We start from the raw sequence: 17260 nt of genomic DNA, 5'->3' as shown, positions 1-17260 counted from the left end.
GCTGGTGGTGGGCTCTGGCCTCCTCCTCAGGTTGTTGGGCTCACAGCAGGGGTGAGGCCCCACAGTTGGGACCTTGTCTGTAGAAAGGGTCCCAGGGTCACAGTACAGCTGGGCCTGGGGCTGGCTAAGCAGCAGGGGCTCAATGGGTGAGCCAACCCCATCATCCCAGACTCCTCCTCAGCCAGGATCCCAGGGCTGCCCGGAGGCCCTGCTCCTGGGCTTGGGGAGGCAGGGGACTGCCCCCGATGCATAGCCACCCTTGCCCCACCCCCGCCCCCAGCAGAGCTGGGCCCAAGGACAGTGAATGGGGAGAAGAGACGGGCCTTTGCTCCTGCCCACCTCGCATTGACTCTGGGGCCCTCCACACCCCACCTGGGAGGCCAGGCTTCTGAATGAAAGGCCCTGGACCACCTCCACCCCCCACCTCCTGCCCGGCCTCTCCACCATGAGGCCCATGGAGCCTCCTCCCAGGCAGGTCTGGGACCCGGGCACTGCAGACAGGGGCTACCTGCCCCCCAAGCCAGCCAAGAGCGGGAGGCTCAGGCCTCCGCTGGTCCCTGTCCTCCGCAGAGACCTCAGGACCCCCACCTGGGGGTGACCACTTTGCATGATTGGCTGGGTCCAGCTCCCCAGCTGAGGCTGCCTAAGCTGGGCAAGACCAGGAAGGTAACCATGGTTTCCTCCGGGGAGAAGGAAGTGAGGGAGAGCCATGCTCTAGGAGAAATGAGCGTTTTTAAAGCTCCAGACCATCCGTCCCTACGGTTTCCCTGATTCAGAGAAATGACCCTCCTGGATAAGTCTCCCGTCGCCTGCCAGAAATACCCCCAGTGTCTGCCCCTCCCCCGGCCAGACTTATTTTTGGACATCCAGCCAGAGATGTCCAGGACTGTCTGGAGCCCAGGGTAAGGTCTGGGCAGATGTGCACTTAGGGGCTTGAGACCCTCCTTGGGGTCACACACTGGTCAGGAAGCCCCCTGAAGACGCAGGATTCTCGCCTCAGAGAAGAGCAAGCATCCGTGAAGCGGGGTGCGACGCAGGACCAAACCCCGGCTTGAGACCCTCTGGCCCCTGCCCTGAGGTCACCTGCAGACGGCCAGCCCCTCTCATGATCGCCCGCACTGTGTTTGTGGCATCCCACTGGCTGGACCTCCCTGACCCTGGACCAGGGTAGAGGATAGCAGGCCTGCTTGGCCGAGGCCACCAGGAACCCCATCCAGTGCCTTTCTGGTGGGGCAGCTCGCTGTGGTCCTCTGCCCACCACGTGGCCTGCCACCCAGGCCCCGCAGGGCAACTCCATCCAGGCCGTGGCTGGGCGGGCCACACTGGCAGACAAGGCTCCTGAGGCCACTCCCCTACCCGGCCTGGCCAGAGACACCCCGGGGGTGCCCCCCCAAGCCGCTGGACCCTTGGGGGCGGGGAGGGCACAGGGAGATGACGTCCAGGGAGTCGGGGTGTTGCAGCAGCTCAGCACTGGGGAGTCAGGGGCGCTCGGGTGAGTGTGCAGGCTGGAAGTGTCCTGAGGGTGAGCGTGTAGACCCATCGCACCTTGTCCAGGCTGACAGAGAGGCTGCGAGCCGGGAAAGACCATCGCTGCCCGCCGTCCTGCGGGAAGGAATGGCAGGGCAGGGAGGGGACCAGAGCCACCTGGTGCGGCCGCAGCAAACAGCCTGACCCCGGACTCAGCTTCACGTGTTTCTCTCCCCCACCTCCCCCACCCCCGGACCCTTTCTGGGTGAGTCCAGACGGCCCAGTTCGTCCCATCGCGGGCCTGCCAGCATCGCCCCCGCCAGACCCAGGCCTCCCCAGCGGAGAGGGAAGAGGGAGGCACCGGCTGATTGCCGCACCCCCACGCGTGGCAGCGCCCCGGCAGCCCCACCAGCCTGACCTCCGCCCGTCTCAGTGGCCCCGGTTCTGCAATGGGGACCGCAATGCCCTCCTCCCCACCGCCAGGGTCACTGGAGGCCCCAGACCACCCGTGCCTGACCGGGGGCGGCCAGCGTCGCACCCTCTCGCCCTGACCGCTCCTTCGGGAGGCTGGGCTTGCTGGCGTCGCCTCGAGTCCCTGGCCCTCCGGACCGCCGGACCCTCGGAGCGACGGAGAGGCTTCGTCCACACGGCCGGGGGCCGGACGCGGATCCGAGCGCTGCGCCGGGGCGCCACCATGCGTCCCTTCTGGGAACTGCACGGCCCGGCCTCCCCTCCCTGGAGGGAACAGCTATCAAGATGCCGCGGAGGTTGGGTGTGCAGCCATCGCCCACTGTGGAAGACTGTGCGGGGCACCATCCTCGGAGGACGCTCTTAACTCTCGCACCAACCTTAGGATGTGGGTAATATTATCTGTCCTCCCTTATGATGGGGAGACTGGGGGCCAAGCCCTAACCAGTGACAGATAGGGTAGCATTTGACCCCAGGAGGTCGGGCTGCAGAACCTTGGTCTTAATCCCGTCCATCTTGTCTGGGCTCCAGGGGCTGGTACCAGCCCTGCGCACCCTGGAGACTCCTGTGATGTGAAAGTCGCTCAGTCGTGTCCAACTCTTTGTGACCCCATGGACTATACAGTCCATGGAATTCTCCAGACCAGAATACTGGATTGGGTAGCCTTTCCCTTCTCTACGGGATCTTCCCAACCCAGGGACTGAACCAAGGTCTCCCTCATTGCAGGCGGATTATTTACCAGCTGAGCCACCAGGGAAGCTTGGATCTCCTGGTGGGAGGGGGGGCGGGCCTTAAAAAGAAAAGTTTCTGGTCCCCACCCCATAGGCTGGTCCAGCTGGCACAGCCGTCTCAGAACCACAGAAGGTTCTGGCCTTCCCTCCGACGCCCCCTCCCTCCAAGGCAGGTAGATGGAAACCGAGGGGGTGGTGTGTAGCTTGATAAGGGCCCAGCTTAGAGCTCGGGTCTGGCAGGGGGCTGGGAGAGCATAGGACCTTCACTCAGCAAGGAATCTGCAGCCACAGCCGCACCCGGAGGTCCGACGCCCTGCCCAGAGGCGCAGGTGCAGCCGCTCTTACTGTAGGTTCCCACATCTAGCGGCTCTATCCCAGTGCCCAGCAGGTCACTGCCTCCCCTGAGCCTCAGTTTTCTCATCTGCTAAATGGGAAGATCCCTAGGAGCCATTATTCAAGACTGCAGCAAGGGTTGAGGAGCAGACGTACAGCAAACAGACGTATAGGACACCCTAAATCCACACCCTCCTGGGTATAGCGGGGCGGGGTGGGGGGAATCTGTCTGGGGCACGTAGCCCAGGCAGGGAGCCCGGGACAGTTTCTTTCTTTCTTTCTTTTTTTAATTAGTTAACTTATTTCTGGTGTTTTAGTTTGTGCTGGTTCTTCATTGCTGTGTGTGGGCTTTTTCTAGTTGAGGAGGGTGGGGACTACTCTCTAGAGGGAACACACAGGCTTCTGACTGCGTGGCTTCCCTTGTTGCAAAGCACAGGCTCTAGACGACAGGCTCAGTAGTTGCGGCACCTGGGCTTAGCTGCTCCGCGGCATGCGGAATCATCCCAGACCAGGGATCGAACCTGTGTCCCCTGCGCTGGCAGGCAGATTCTTATCCACTGTACCACCAGGGAAGTCCGGGGGCAGCTTCTTTTTCCTAGACAAACTCCCAAATGCTGAAGGAGAAACTGGGGGTGGCCCTTTCCTTGGACAAGCCCAGAGGACACGGGGGGGGCCAGGTTTTCCTGCCCCTTGGCCGCCCCTTGGCCCTGAGCAGGAAGGGGAAATTTCTTTACCTGTCCACTGCCATGAGGGTTGCAGTCTCACTGCCTGGGCCCCAGAGGTCGGGAGGGGCAGCCCTGTGCCAAGAGATGCAAAGGGTGCAGTGGGCATTCGTGCTCAGCGGCACCAGGCTGCCCCCAAGAGAGGTCTTGGGGGCTCTGGCCTGTCGGAGGCCCTCTGGGGTGTCCATGGCCTTGTTGGGAGTAGACTAGACCACAAAGGCCCCAGGGTCCCCGAGCCCCTCAATTCAAGCTCTCAACACTGCCCACAGTCCCAGCCTCACCCTAGGAGCACAGTCTTCCACACAAGGGAACGGGCTTCTACTAAAACAGCCTGGGAACCTGGGCGGTCTTCTCCCAATGTGGCATTGTCTGGGCGTCTCCGGGGGCAGCTTCCAGAGGTATGTCGGCCCTCAGAGAGATCACTCTCAATGTGGCCCCCATTTTACAGATGAGCAAATGGAGGCCAGAGCGTCCTGGCCCAGTCTGGCCATCCATTTTTTCAATCAACACATATTTATTTATTGAGCATCGACTGTGCCAGGCCCTGGGTGGGCACAGGGGGCTCAGAGATGAATCACACGCAGGCCCTGCCCTCGAGGCACTCGGAGCCTGGCAGGGCAGTCGGTCATGTCAAAGGACACTCATGATACAGTGTGGTCAGTGTGGTGTTAGAGGTAGCACAGGTGATGGGGGTGGGGGAGCACAGAGGAGGGGCCCCTGGCCCAGCCAGGGGATGGCAGGAGGGCTTCCTGGAAGAGGTGACACCTGAACAGGGCTTTAGGGAGTGAGCAAGAGTTAGGGTGTCTGGCAGAGGGAGTGGTCTGTGCAAAGAGGCGGGGTGGGGGGGGTGGACGGGTAGAGAGAAAGAAACAGCACATCTGGGTGGCAGCTGGGGGTTAGGCAGGGGCCAGTGGGAGGATGGCAGGGTTAGCGGGGAGGGGGAGCTCGGAGGGGGTGAAACAGGCAGTGGAGGGCCGAGGGCCCGCTGGGAGCCAGCGTGGAGGGTGCTCCTGGGGATGGGGGTGGGGGAGCAGGGTGCCCAGGGCCCTGGCCGAGGAGTGTGGTCCCACCCGGGCCCCTCAGCAGGGCGGGGGCGGGGGCGCCGGCTGCCAGCCCCGGGGCTGCAGCGTGCACAGCACAGGGTCCAGCGGCTTGAGTGTGGCCTGCTCCTGCAGTCCGAATCGCTGCCCGGGCACCAGCCGGAACTCCAGCCTCTGCAGCAGCTTGGCCATGACCACCTTCACCTCCATCTGTGCGCGCAGGGGGCGGGGAGGGTGAGTCAGCGGCGTGGGACAGGGAGTGAGGCACCATGGCTGCCTGGGCCCCCAGCCCCCAGCCCCCAGCCCCCAGCCCCGGGGACCCTGGAGCAGCAGGGGGCTCTGAAGTGCTTCCTAGACCAGACGCCACCCCGTGGTCACCTCTGGGCCAAAACCCCGCGGCTGGCCTCCTACCTGAGCAAACTGCTGCCCGATGCAGGAACGGGGTCCCAGGGAGAAGGGGAAGTAGGTGAACTTGGGCCTGCGAATGGGAGGGAGGCGTCAGGAGGCGACAGTCGTGACGGGGCCACCCCTGTGATGACGGCTTTGGGCCGGGGCTGCTTTTGACCACGCTAAAGACATCACCAGCTGACTCTGCTGAGCTCTGGGTCAGCGTTTTCTCATTTCATCCTCCGCTGAGCCTTCCAGAAGGAGCTGTGATTGGTCCCGTTTCACAGACGGAGGAACTGAGGCTAAGAGAGGCAAAGCCACTCCCCCAAGATCCTACTTGGTCCACTTAGGCGGTCACGTGTCCTGCTCCAGGCAGTCTGGGTCTGGACTCAGACCCCATCAGAGCTGTTGTACTTAAAAGCAGTCACTCTAGAGGGAGCTGTTGGTATTCCCATTTCTCAGATAGGATCATCCGGGCTAGGGAAGGCTCAGCCACTTGCCCAAGTCACAGGGCTTTCCAGTATAAAGGACTGGTTACAAGCACACGCTTTAAAACCAGTCTGAGTCCTTGCTGGCTGTGCCTCCTTGGGCAAGTTACCTAACCTCTCTGAGCTGTGATTTCTTCCCTCTAAATGGGGGCAGAGTGGGGCTCCCAGCTCCCTTGCAGTCATCAGTGGTCACGGCAGCTCAGACCAGAGCTGCTGGGGCCGTCCTCCCACCAGGCCCCCACTAGCTGGCAGCTTGAAGACAGACTTACTTGGGTGCTTTGGGGCCAAAGCGATCCGGGTTGAAAGTCAGAGGGTCCTCAAAGTATGTGTCCATCCGCCCCATGACGTAGGTGCTGAACTGCCGGGCAGAGGGTCCGCTTGTCTCTGGGTCCAAGGGTAGGTCCCCTCGCACCTCCCCCACCTGCTGCAGTCACCCAGTGGGGATACTCGGAGCAGAGTACCCCCTCCTCGACTCCCTACCACCTCGCCCACCTCCCCACCCACCCATCTGGACCAGGGTGGGATTCCACTGGCCCCTGAAAAGTGTCTAAGGGGAAGAAAGAGGGCAGCCCAATGTGTCGCCCACCAGCTGGGCACGCTACATCATCCCATGCTTGGCTTTACCCTGTGTGGGGAGCCACAATTATCCCTATTTTACAGATGAGGAAACTGAGGCTCAGAGGTTCATGACATGCCTGAAGTCACCTGGCAAGTAAGTGGCCAAAACGAGATGCAAGCTCAGGTCTACGGCAAGGCCGTCCTGAGAGCTGTTATTCCAATTTGTCTTCAACATAAAGACTCGCTTCAGTGGAGTGGGGCAGGGATGCCACTGACCCCCCAGTAGTCTTTCACCTGAATACCTGGTGCCTCCTGACTGGGGCTGATGCTCTGTGCCCCGGCTCCGGGCCCTGGGTGCTGGCCTCTGCACCAAGTGTCTCTCCAAATCTTCACTGCTCCTCCTCTGTGTGGGGTCCAGGGCTGCCAGGGCTGGAGTGGGAGTGTAAGACGGGGAGGGGTCTAGGGGCACCAAAAGGTGCCTACTACATGCCAGGGGGTTTTGCCAGGCAGAGGATGTACATTATCCTGTTGACTCAGGTACCAGCACCCCCATCTTGCCAGGATGGTACTGAGGCCCGGAAGTTCAGGTCTTGCCTGAGATGACTCAGCCAGCAGGGAGCAGGGCTGGGGTTGGAGCCCAGGTCTGCCCACTCAGGGTCATGGGGTTCAGGTTGGACACGGGGGTTGAGAGCCAGCCCCGGGTCCTCGCCCTTTCAGATGCAAGGGCATTCTAAAGAGATGGTCATTGCAGTAGCTGGTAGTTTTTCAAAAAGCGCAGATAAACAGGATAAAGAAGCACGCATGGCTGAAGCTTTGGTGTGTGCAGAGGAGACTGGCCGGGCCCTGGGGCAGGGGGAGCCGCTCAGCAGCTGGGACACATCATTCTTCTTTGTGAAAATAAAACTGGGTCCTATTTGGGCTGAATCTTGTGCCCCTAAAATTCATATGCTGAAGTTAACTTCAGAATGTGACTGTATTTAGAGATAAACTCTTTAAAGATGTAATTAAGTGAAAATGAGGTCACTGGGGCCCTTAATCCAATATGGTGCTTCCCAGGTAAAGAACCCGCCTGCCAATGCAGGAGACGTAAGAGACCCGGGTTCGATCCCTGGGTCAGGAAGCTCCCCTGGAGAAGGAAATGGCAACCCACTCCAGTATTCTGGCCTGGAGAATCCCATGGACAGAGGGGTCTGGCGGGCTATGGTCCATGGGGTCACAAAGGGTCAGAGACGACTGAAACGACTCAACACAGCACAGAGCAATCCAGAATGATTGATGCCTTGCTACAGGGCAGTGAAAACGGACGGCCTACAGCCGCACGTGGAAATCTACACAATCTTAACAGACATTGTGCTGAGTCAGAAAGCAAGTCCTAGAGCATATTATTGTGTGGATACACACACACACACACACACAAAGGTGAGCAGGTGGCAAGCAAAGAATTCAGGAGAGTGACAGCTTCTGGGGGGAACCAGGAGAGCCGTGTATACACAGCTCGTTACATTCTAGTTTTTTGCGGGGAGGGGTAGTGAGTTTATGGAGGTCATTGTACATGAATGAAGCCTGAGTGAATGAATGAGGAAACAGCCAGAGAAACAAAATTAAGGGCGACCAGGGGGAGAAAAGCCAGCCTTAGTGGGAGAAGGAGCTGTGGACAGAAAAGGAACTGGGGCAAATTTGGGCCAGCTCAAAAACTGGGCACATCCCTGTATCTGCCCCTTGCTAGCTGTGTGACCTCAGGAAAGTAACCTAACCTCTCTGAGCCTCAGCGGCCTCAGCTGTAAATGAGGCCTCTCCGTTGTAAAAGCACCCACTGTAATCTCACGCTGGACAGTGTGGCGGGGAGAGAAAGCACATCACAGGGTTATGGTTAGACTCAAGTGAGAAGGCACAGGGTGGCCAGGGCGGAGCCCCTGACCTCAGAGGACAGCCCCGACCCAGCCACGCGGGGGTGGGCAGGCAGGGCCCCCACGCACCAGGAGCGGTGTGTTGCCAGGGACTCGGACACCGTCAATCAAGGTCTCCTCCTCCAGCAGACGGAAGGTGCCCCACGCAGGCGGGTACAGCCTCAGCGACTCTTTAAGGACCTGCAGACACCGCATGGGCAGATAATGAGAGACAGATGTCAGGAAAACCCCCACGGAAAGTGCCAGAAGCATGTCCCAGACCCTTCTCTGCTCCCATTCATGGCGCTGCATGTGTGCCCACAGCCAGACTGGGTCCCCAGCCCCTGTAAGGTTAGCCTCATCTCCATGTCCAACCCCTCATGGGACAGAAGGGGAAACTGAGGCCCGGGGAGGGGGTTGATCAAAGCCACCGCACCAGGAGCCAGGCCTCCCCTGAACCGGGGCCCCCACCATTCCGAGGACCCAGGGCAGCTGGAGGAAGGCCTCCCCTGTGCTGTGTCAGGGACTGGATGGGACTTTGCCGGCCGAGACTGGCCCCCTGGTGGAAAGTCTAAGACCTTTGGAACCCAGGCTCCTTGGGAAACCCAAACATAGCGCCTTTGACTAATGGGCTGATTTCCATGCTGGGGTCACCTGGGGAGCATCAGCCTCACCCCCAGTGGCTCAATACCCTTGGTCTGGAGCAGCCTGGACACAGGGAGGGTCTTTAATATCCCAGGGGATTCTCAGGTGCCAGGACATGGGAGAATCCCTGTCCTACAGGGTCCAGGGAGGCAGCAGGCCTGGTCAGCCAATCACCCACCTCTGCCCAGGAGCTTCTTTCCCACCCCCACACCTGAGACAGGTATTGCAGTCTCCCCAGGTCCTCGCAGTCAAGGTGCCTCTTGGACCCAATGACCTCGTCCACCTCGGCCTGCAGCCTGTCGGTCAGACAAAGACAAGTTTGTCTCCAAGGGGAGAGGTCCCCACCTGAGTGTTAAGAGGGGGCATGGCAGGAAGCGTGACGAGAGAGGCCTGGGGCCCCCTTCAGCTGCACACACTGCCCCCCGGACCCTGTTCTTGGAGGAACCGCCATGTCCAAACCCAGATGCCCAAGCCGTTGGGAACTATGTTTCTGGCCCTCAAAACATCCACCCATCACTGTGTGCTGCTTGGAATCGGCTGCAGGAGGTAAACCACCTCAGAACAGGGTCTTTGCACAAAGATGCCTATTGCATAATTGGAGATTAAATTCCATCTTTGTTTGGGAGACTTAATATTATATTGATGCCAATTCTCTCAGGATTATAAATTCTTTATAATGAGAATTATTCTCAGAACCCCTTTCTCTCAAATATATAAATTTGATACCATCCTTATAAAATGCAAGCTGAATTTTCTTTACACCTTGAAAAAAAAAAAGGCACAAAGAGGCCTGTTTTAGCTAGGCTCAAAGCAGCTGGAAAGGGCAGAATGAACTATACAGGCACCAGGCTTAGGATGCACACCGTAGAGCCTGTGATACAGAGGGAATTAGGTCAGAGGGAGAAAAACAACTATCATATATTAGCGCATACACATGGAATCCAGAGCGATGGTACTGATGAATCTATTTGCAGGGCAGTAATAGCGATGCAGACTCAGAGAACTGACTTGTGCACACAGCAGGGGAAGGAGAGGGCGGGACTAATAGAGAGAGTAGCATTGAAACACACACGTTATCGTATGTAAAATGTACAGCCAGTGGGAATTTGCTGTACGATGCAGGGAGCTCAAAGCAATCATCCTCCAATTAAAAATAAATAAAATGTAAACAATAATATATAGCAGTGAAAATGGACCTGGACCACTTCCTACCCATGCCGGAGGCAGAAAATAACAAGGGTTGTGAGGATGTGGGGAAACCAGAACCCTTGTGCACTGCTGATGAGAATGCAAAATCGCGCAGCTGCTATGGAAAATGGTACGGAGGCTGCTCAAAAAACTAAACACAGAATTACCATGCGATGGTAATCCCACCTCTTTTGGTGCTTAACACCCAAAACAACTGAAAGTCGGGTCTCAAATAGATATTTGCACACTGACGTCTGTAGCAACACAATTCACAATAGCCCAAAGCTGGAAGCAACCCAAGTGTCCACTGATGGATGAATGGACAGACAAGAGGTGGTCCATCCATACAATGGAGTATGGTTCAGACTTCAAAGGGAAGGGCATCCCGCCGCATGCTGCCACGTGGCTGAACCTCAGGGACGCTACGCTGAGTGAAAGAAACCAAGGGAAAAGGACAAATGCTGTAGGATTCCACTTGTGGGAGGTACCTGGAGGAGTCAGATTTACAGAGACAGGAACTAGAATGGTGGTGGCCAGGGGCTGGAGGGAGGGAGGCAGGGAGTGGGGAGTTAGTCCTTAATGGGGACGGTTTCTGTTTGCGACGCTGGAATGTTCTGGGGATGGACGGTGGGGATGGCTGCCTGACTGTGAATGTACTTAGTGCCACTGGACTACACACTTGAAAATAGTTTAGATGGTAAACTTTATTATCGATGTGATATAATATATACGATACACACACACACACAATATTTAAAAAAGAATGAGGGGGGCGGGGGTTTGGGGGAGAATGGATACATGTATATGTATGACGGAACACCTTCACTGTTCACCTGAAACTCCCACATTGTTAATCAGCTATACCCCAATGCAAAATAAAAGAGTTTAAGGAAAAAAGAATGAATGGACTTGGGAAGAGGTTTCAGAAATGTGGAGCAATGTCGTGATAATACACACGGTGAAATTCAGGAATTAACCACGAACTGTCGCTGGGCGGATGGGGGCACCACGAGTAGATTTATTGTTGTTGATTTTTTTGCCCATGCCACACAGCATGTGGGATCTTAGTTCCCCAGCCAGGGCTCGACCCCACACCCCCTGCATTGGAGTGTGGAGTCTTCACCACTGGACTGCTAGGGAAGTCCTTGGATTTACTGTAATAATTAATCAAACTTTTCTGTTTATTCCAAATTTTTAATAAGTACTATTATGTATTTTCATTTTATTTATTTTTATAATTATATTTGTATTCTGTATTATTAAACACCAATAAGCTACAGTTGACCCTTGCACAGCACAGGAGTTGGAGCACCGACCCTCCGCATAGTCAAAAATCTGAGTGTAAGTTTGGACAATTGGTCCTCTGTGTCCGCGGTTCCACATCTCTGGACTCAACCCACTGGGGACCGTGCGGTGTTGGGGCCAGTACTTAGTGGAAGAAATCCACGTGTAAGGGGGCCCCACAGTTCAAACCCTGTGTTTTGAACTGGGATTCAAACAGGGATTTTTCATGCTAAAATACTGGAGTGGGTTGCCATTTCCTTTTCCAGGGGCTCTTCCCGACCCAGGGGTGGAACCCGTGTTTCTTGCATCTCCTCCATTGGCAGGTGGATTCTTTGCCACTAGCGCCACCTGGGAAGCCCTATGTGTTATTTTATACTCCCAGGCAATGGTTCAGTCTGCCCTTTCTGCTGGGCATGACACTGCTGGGCATGACAACCGTTGCCCTAATGGGCCCTTCCCCACGTCCCCAGAGCTCCCAGCCCCCAGCCTGTCCTTGGCGTTTGGCTCAGCCTGTCTGGGCCCCAGTCCTTGAGGGACCCTGTTTGTATTTAAGGAAACCAACAGCCCCCGCTCAAATGCCACCTCCCCAGGGAGGCCCGCCTTTGTCTCGCCAGCGGAAGACAAGCACTCCCTCAGCACTTGGCTTGGAATTCGGTTCAGTCCTCAGTGCCAGCCCCTGGCCAGGCCCTGCACACATCTCAGGAGGGAAACAGCCAAGGCCCTGCCCTCTTGGAGCTTCCGGTTTCACGACTGAAATAGACTCAAAGCAGACGGTCCCGGGAGAAGGTGCATGTGTGAGCTGGGGGCAGGCTAGCTGGGGAAACGGAGTGACTGCTTTTGGGGTCAGAAAGGTTTTAGGAGGGGGAAGGGAATGGGGAAGGTAGGCAGGGGGAGGGGGAGAAGGGAGGAAGGAGAAAGGGAGGGGGAAGAAGGGGGAGGGGAGGAGAGATGGGGGAGGGGAGGAGAGATGGGGGAGGGGAGGAGAGATGGGGGAGGGGAGGAGAGATGGGGAGGGGAGGGGAGGGGGAGGGGGAAGGAGGGGAGGGAGGTTCTCCAGGAGAAAAGCAGGAAGAGGAGCTTGTAGAGGTAGGAACAGCTTGTGCAAAGACGCTGGGCCCCACTGAACGGGGCCGGGGGCTCAGCTGTGGGAGGTAGGAGCAGGCGGCCCTCTGGGAACCAGAGGTCAGACAGCCCCCTTCACCAACCTCAAGAGGACCCCCCCCCACCTCTCCTCTCCATACCTCGCCAAGATCTCGGGCTGGCGCGACAGCTCCATCACCGTGAACGCCAAGTGATTGGCAGAAGTCTCGTGACCTGTGGGGAAGGAGGAGAGTGGCAGCCCCATGTGGCCTACAGGGCTGAGGCTGGCCCAGCCCACTGGGCCTCTGAGAGCCCGAGCCCCTAGAGGCAGTTCAAGGCCTCACTGCGCCCCCTTGGCTGAGCCAGACCTCCAGATACAGAGACAGCTGTCCACCTCCGCACCTGGTGCCACCCAGTGCAGCCAGAGGGCCAGCCTTTGCCCCCATGCATGCAGGTACCACACCCTGGAAGACCTTTCCTCCAACCCTCCTTGGGCCTCACCTGGCCTGGAGGGATATTTGTCCCCATTTTGCAGAAGAGCAAGCTGCGGCTGACAGGGATATGTCTCTCTTGGGTCACACAGCAGGAGGGGCAGAGCTGGGACTCAAGGAGAGCAAGGCTTTTGGGGCCAAGGCTCATGACCTGCCTAAGCTGTGGGCACCAGCTTCTGAGGTCTGGAGAGGGTACATCTCCTGTCTGAAGGGTGAGGAGTTTTCCAGGTGAAGAACAATGCTCAAGAAGTATTTGATGAATAAACGAATCAATGTGCTTAACGCTCTTCCAGTGCTAATCTACTGAAGGCCTCGCCACAAATTCTGAGTAAGGCAGAGCCTTGCATTCACGTGGCCAAGCTCTCCTGAGCCCCCAAAGGGAGCTTCATGAAACTTCACAATTGCCAGCTCCTTGGTGGCTCAGATGGTAAAGCATCTGCTTACAATGCGGGAGACCTGGGTTCGATCCCTGGGTCGGGAAGATCCTCTGGAGAAGGAAATGGCAACCCACTCCAGTACCCTTGCCTGGAAAACTCCATGGACGGAAGAGTGTGGTAGACTACAGTCCACGCGGTCGCAGAGTTGGACATGACTGAGCGACTTTCACTTCAGTTAACCAGGTGGGTTAAGGAGTTAACCAGGTGGCTGATGCAAGCAGCCACCATTGGGAAAGCCCCTGATGCTGGGAAAGCCCCTGATGCTGGGAAAGATTGAGGGTGGGAAAAGAAGGGGGCGACAGAAGATGAGATGGTTGGATGGCATTACTGATTCAATGGACAGCAACTTGGGCAAACTCCAGGAGATGGTGAGGGAGGCCTGGTGGGCCACAGTCTACGGCTTTGCAAAGAGCTGGACACAACTTAGCGACTGAACAACAATCAGGTGGGGGGGGGCACCAAGAGAGCCTCCTGGGCCTCCCCGAGCCACGAGAGAGGTAGTCTGCTCCTCTCACCCCAGCCCCCCCAGGGTGGGACTCCGCTCAGCCTGTCTAAGACCAGCTCCGAGTCAGGTAGCGCACGGTCCCCAGCATTCCTGCAAAGCTCGGAACCCTTGGTGGCCGCTGAAGCTACAGACCAGCAATGAAGAAGGTGACAAAGTTGTCCAGCAGGATCTCGTCGTCCTGGGCCCCCTCTTCAGCTGAAAGACAAGGCGCGTCTCAGGGCCCCGGGAGCCTGGTCCCCTGTCCCCTGTGATGGGACACCCTGGCGGGGGAGGGGCACCCCCGCCGCGCCCCACTCCCAGGCCCGGCACCTTTGAGGATCTGCGTGAGGATGTCGGCCGGCACGTCCTCCCCCCTCTGCAGGGCCTCGCGGCGCCGCTGGACCCACTCCTTGCCGACCTGGCGCAGGAAGCGGACGCTCTCCCGGGTCTCGCGAAGCTGCTTCCACTTGCCTGGCATAAACTGCAGGAGAGTTCCCACTCCGCGTCAGTGTGCGCCCCCACCCACTCCCCTGCACCCCCAGCTCCAAAACGACTTCAGAAATCCACAGCAGGCTAGTCAGAAGAACCTGGGCCAGGATATTTCATCAAGACGGTGGGCTAAGCCCAAGCACTGGCTTCCCCTTCCTGCTCTGAATCCCTAGAAATGTTGGGAAAGATGCCTTAAAATATCCACGGACCACTGGGGACACAGACATAGAAAACAGACTTATGGACAGATGGGGAGCTGGGGGTGGGTCGGTGGTGCTGGGGGTGGGGTGGGGGGAGGAAGAAGACCGCGGGATGTATGGAGAGAGTAACCTGGAAGCATACATTGTCATATGTAAAATAGATAGCCAACGGGAATTTGCTGTATGACCCAGGGAAGGCAAAGCAGGGATCTGAAACAATCTCCCAGGTGTGGGTGCGAAGGGGAGGGAGGTGGGAGGGAGCTTCAAAAGGGAGGAGACGTGTATACCTATGGCTGATTCATGTTGATGTTTGGCAGAAACCTACATAATACTGTAAAGCAATTGTCCTTTAATTAAAAATAAATTATTTTTTAAAAAATCCACGGAGCACTGGAAAATAGGAAAGGATTCCTGGGGGAAACTTCCCTGGTGATCCAGTGATTAAGACTCCATGCTTCTTCCACTGCAGGGGGTGTGGGCGCAATTTTTGGTCAGGAAACTGTTAACAAGGTCCCATATGTCGTGGGTGGTATAGCCAAAAATAAATTTTATATATATATATATATATATATATATATATATATATATATTTTTTTTTTTTTTTTTAAGGATTCCTGAAGGATGGATACAGTCAGGGTTACACTGAAGGCGGAAAGTGGACAGAAGCCAGAGGGAAGTGGAGTGGAATTAACTGCTGAACAGATGCAGTGGCATCAGGGGATTCTAAGCACAGAGTCTGAAGTCCCAGGGAACAGGAGGGCATCTGTCTGGGAATCAGCTCAAGTGCCGTGGCTGAGTGCAACCCTATGGGGTCTTCCCAGAGCAGAACCCAACCCCTCCTGCCCCCTGCCATCCTCCACCTGCCTCTTGTCTATAGGAACACTGTAGCCTCCCACGTCTTCCCCAAGTTCCAAAGGGTACATTTAATCAGAGAAGTGAGAAAATGCAGAAAGAAAGGAAACAGCCAAGGAAGACAAAATAAAAATAGTCATTAAATAAAGTCAGGGACATTTAGTTCCTCCTCAGGGGCTATAGATAATATTCGGAGCCATATCTTCTGAGTTGTTTTGCAGATACTTCCTCCGGTGGAGGAGGTTAGCAGTATGCTGCCCATAAGCACGTAGACCCCAGACCAGACAGAGCCAGAAGTTTGATAATGTTGCTTCCTGATTACCTCACCACCAGCCAGTCAGAATATCTACGAAAAGATCTCACACCCCACAACTCCTCTCCCTCACTCTGTCTTTTGAAATCTTTCCTTGAAAGCCTTAGGGGAGTTCGGGCTTTTTAGGCACTAGCACTCCTTGCTTGGTGCCCTGCAATAAACCCTGCACTTTCCTTTACCACAACCCAGTATCAATAAGATGGGCTTTACTGTGTGCAGGCAAGCAGACTCAAATTTGGTTCAGTAATAGTACCACCTTTCCCCCTTCCTCTTCCTTCATGCCTGGAACAAGGAGGTGATAGCTGGAGCTGCAGCAGCCATCTTATTACAATGAGGAGGTACACTAAAGACACTGGAGCAGAAAGACAGAAAAATCCAGGAACATCTGACGTTGCGGAGTCACCATTGCCATCCTGGGTTACCTGCTTCAGGATCATTTCACACACGAGAAAGATTTACTCCTAATTTTCTGAAACCATTTTGATTTTCTGCCTCTACTTTAGGGGATGCATGCAAATCCTGACTGATTCGGAAGTCACTTCAGACATATCAGAACTCAAAACCCATTCTGGAAAAAAAAAAAATCACTGGAGGAATTGCTCCAGCAAATGAGGACGAGACAAGCCATGATGCCTGGTACCTTCGCCAGAGTGTTCCGGGATGCGCTGATGCCCTCCAGGATCAGTTTCACTTTCTGAGACAGAGGCTTCTGGGCACCCAGCAGCATGCTGGTCTCTATCCCAAAAGCTGCCTGGGGGAGACAAAAGGGTGAGGTCACACGCGGGGGATGGGAGGACTGAAGACCCAGGGCAAGCTCTGCGTGCATTGTGCCGTCCACTCCTTACAACAACCTGTGACAGTCCTGACCCTGTGGGATGTGATAGGATTAAGTGGCACAGAGTAGCCACTCAGGGAACCTAGGCTTCTTTCCTTGACAAGATGTGCTTCCCCTGGAATGCAGCCTTCCTTGGATGTTCATTCTAAATCCAAACTCCCAGTGAATTTTTGAATGGTGATAACGCCTCGCTCACTATGCCTGCACTCCGTGTTTTACCTGGGTTTGAAGTTATCTGGGCCCCTGCTGAGATGGCGGTGGGGGTGGGTGGGCTCAGGCTGACAGTCAGGCAGACTTGAGATCCAGTCCTGGTCCTGCCACTGACCAGCCAAGAGCCAGTCCCTGCAGTTCTGCATGTCCGTGTCTAGAGAATGAGTTAGTAGCTCCAGTCTCACTACAGGTTGTTCCGAATGTTCAAGGAAATAAAGGAGATGACCCTCCCAGCGCAGAGAAGGGGTGGCTGATACATGGAGGAGCAGGAGGGAGGGGAGGGAAGCAAGGAGGGGGAGGAGGGAAGCAAGGAGGGGGAGGAGGGAAGAAGAGCCCATTGCTGGTGTGGCCTGCCCCACCCCCACCCCACCATCCTCCCATCACCTTGGCCAGGATGTCCATGGTGGCACAGGTCAGCATGTCTTGCATGGACACTGGGGTCTGACCATCCGCTTGGGCTTCCAGGATCTCCACCAGCTGCTCTGCTTTCTCATTGAACGTTCCCATCAAGCCAACCAAGGAGCTGGGGAAACAGCATAGACATCAGCAGCCACTGGGACCAGCCCAGACCTGCGGACATCTTTTGTCCCCTCTCTGGACGGACACTGTGCAGAGTGGTGATGGGGGCCTCCCCCAGCCTTTCTGATCTCCCCACGAGACCCAGCTCACAGG

The 17260-nt window shown here is 56.4% G+C and overlaps 1 protein-coding gene across 1 annotated transcript in view; it reads right to left on the bottom strand.

The window, feature by feature from the left end:
• Positions 1–4215: 4215 nt before the first annotated feature.
• The window catches only part of CYP46A1 (cytochrome P450 family 46 subfamily A member 1), a 28229-nt gene continuing 15184 nt past the window's right edge, over positions 4216–17260 (bottom strand). The window contains exons 6-15 of the mRNA XM_069559735.1: positions 16973–17111; positions 16184–16294; positions 14020–14170; positions 13843–13905; positions 12439–12511; positions 8937–9021; positions 8171–8281; positions 5906–5994; positions 5173–5239; positions 4216–4971 (exon numbers count right to left, since the gene is read on the bottom strand). Of these exons, the coding sequence (XP_069415836.1) occupies positions 4801–4971; positions 5173–5239; positions 5906–5994; positions 8171–8281; positions 8937–9021; positions 12439–12511; positions 13843–13905; positions 14020–14170; positions 16184–16294; positions 16973–17111 (1060 nt within the window). The 3' untranslated portion in view covers positions 4216–4800. The remainder of the gene's footprint in view (positions 4972–5172; positions 5240–5905; positions 5995–8170; positions 8282–8936; positions 9022–12438; positions 12512–13842; positions 13906–14019; positions 14171–16183; positions 16295–16972; positions 17112–17260) is intronic.

The sequence above is a fragment of the Ovis canadensis genome, chromosome 18 (genome assembly GCF_042477335.2).
Source record: "Ovis canadensis isolate MfBH-ARS-UI-01 breed Bighorn chromosome 18, ARS-UI_OviCan_v2, whole genome shotgun sequence".
NCBI lineage: Eukaryota > Metazoa > Chordata > Mammalia > Artiodactyla > Bovidae > Ovis > Ovis canadensis.
This window is presented reverse-complemented; position numbering and strand designations above follow the sequence as displayed.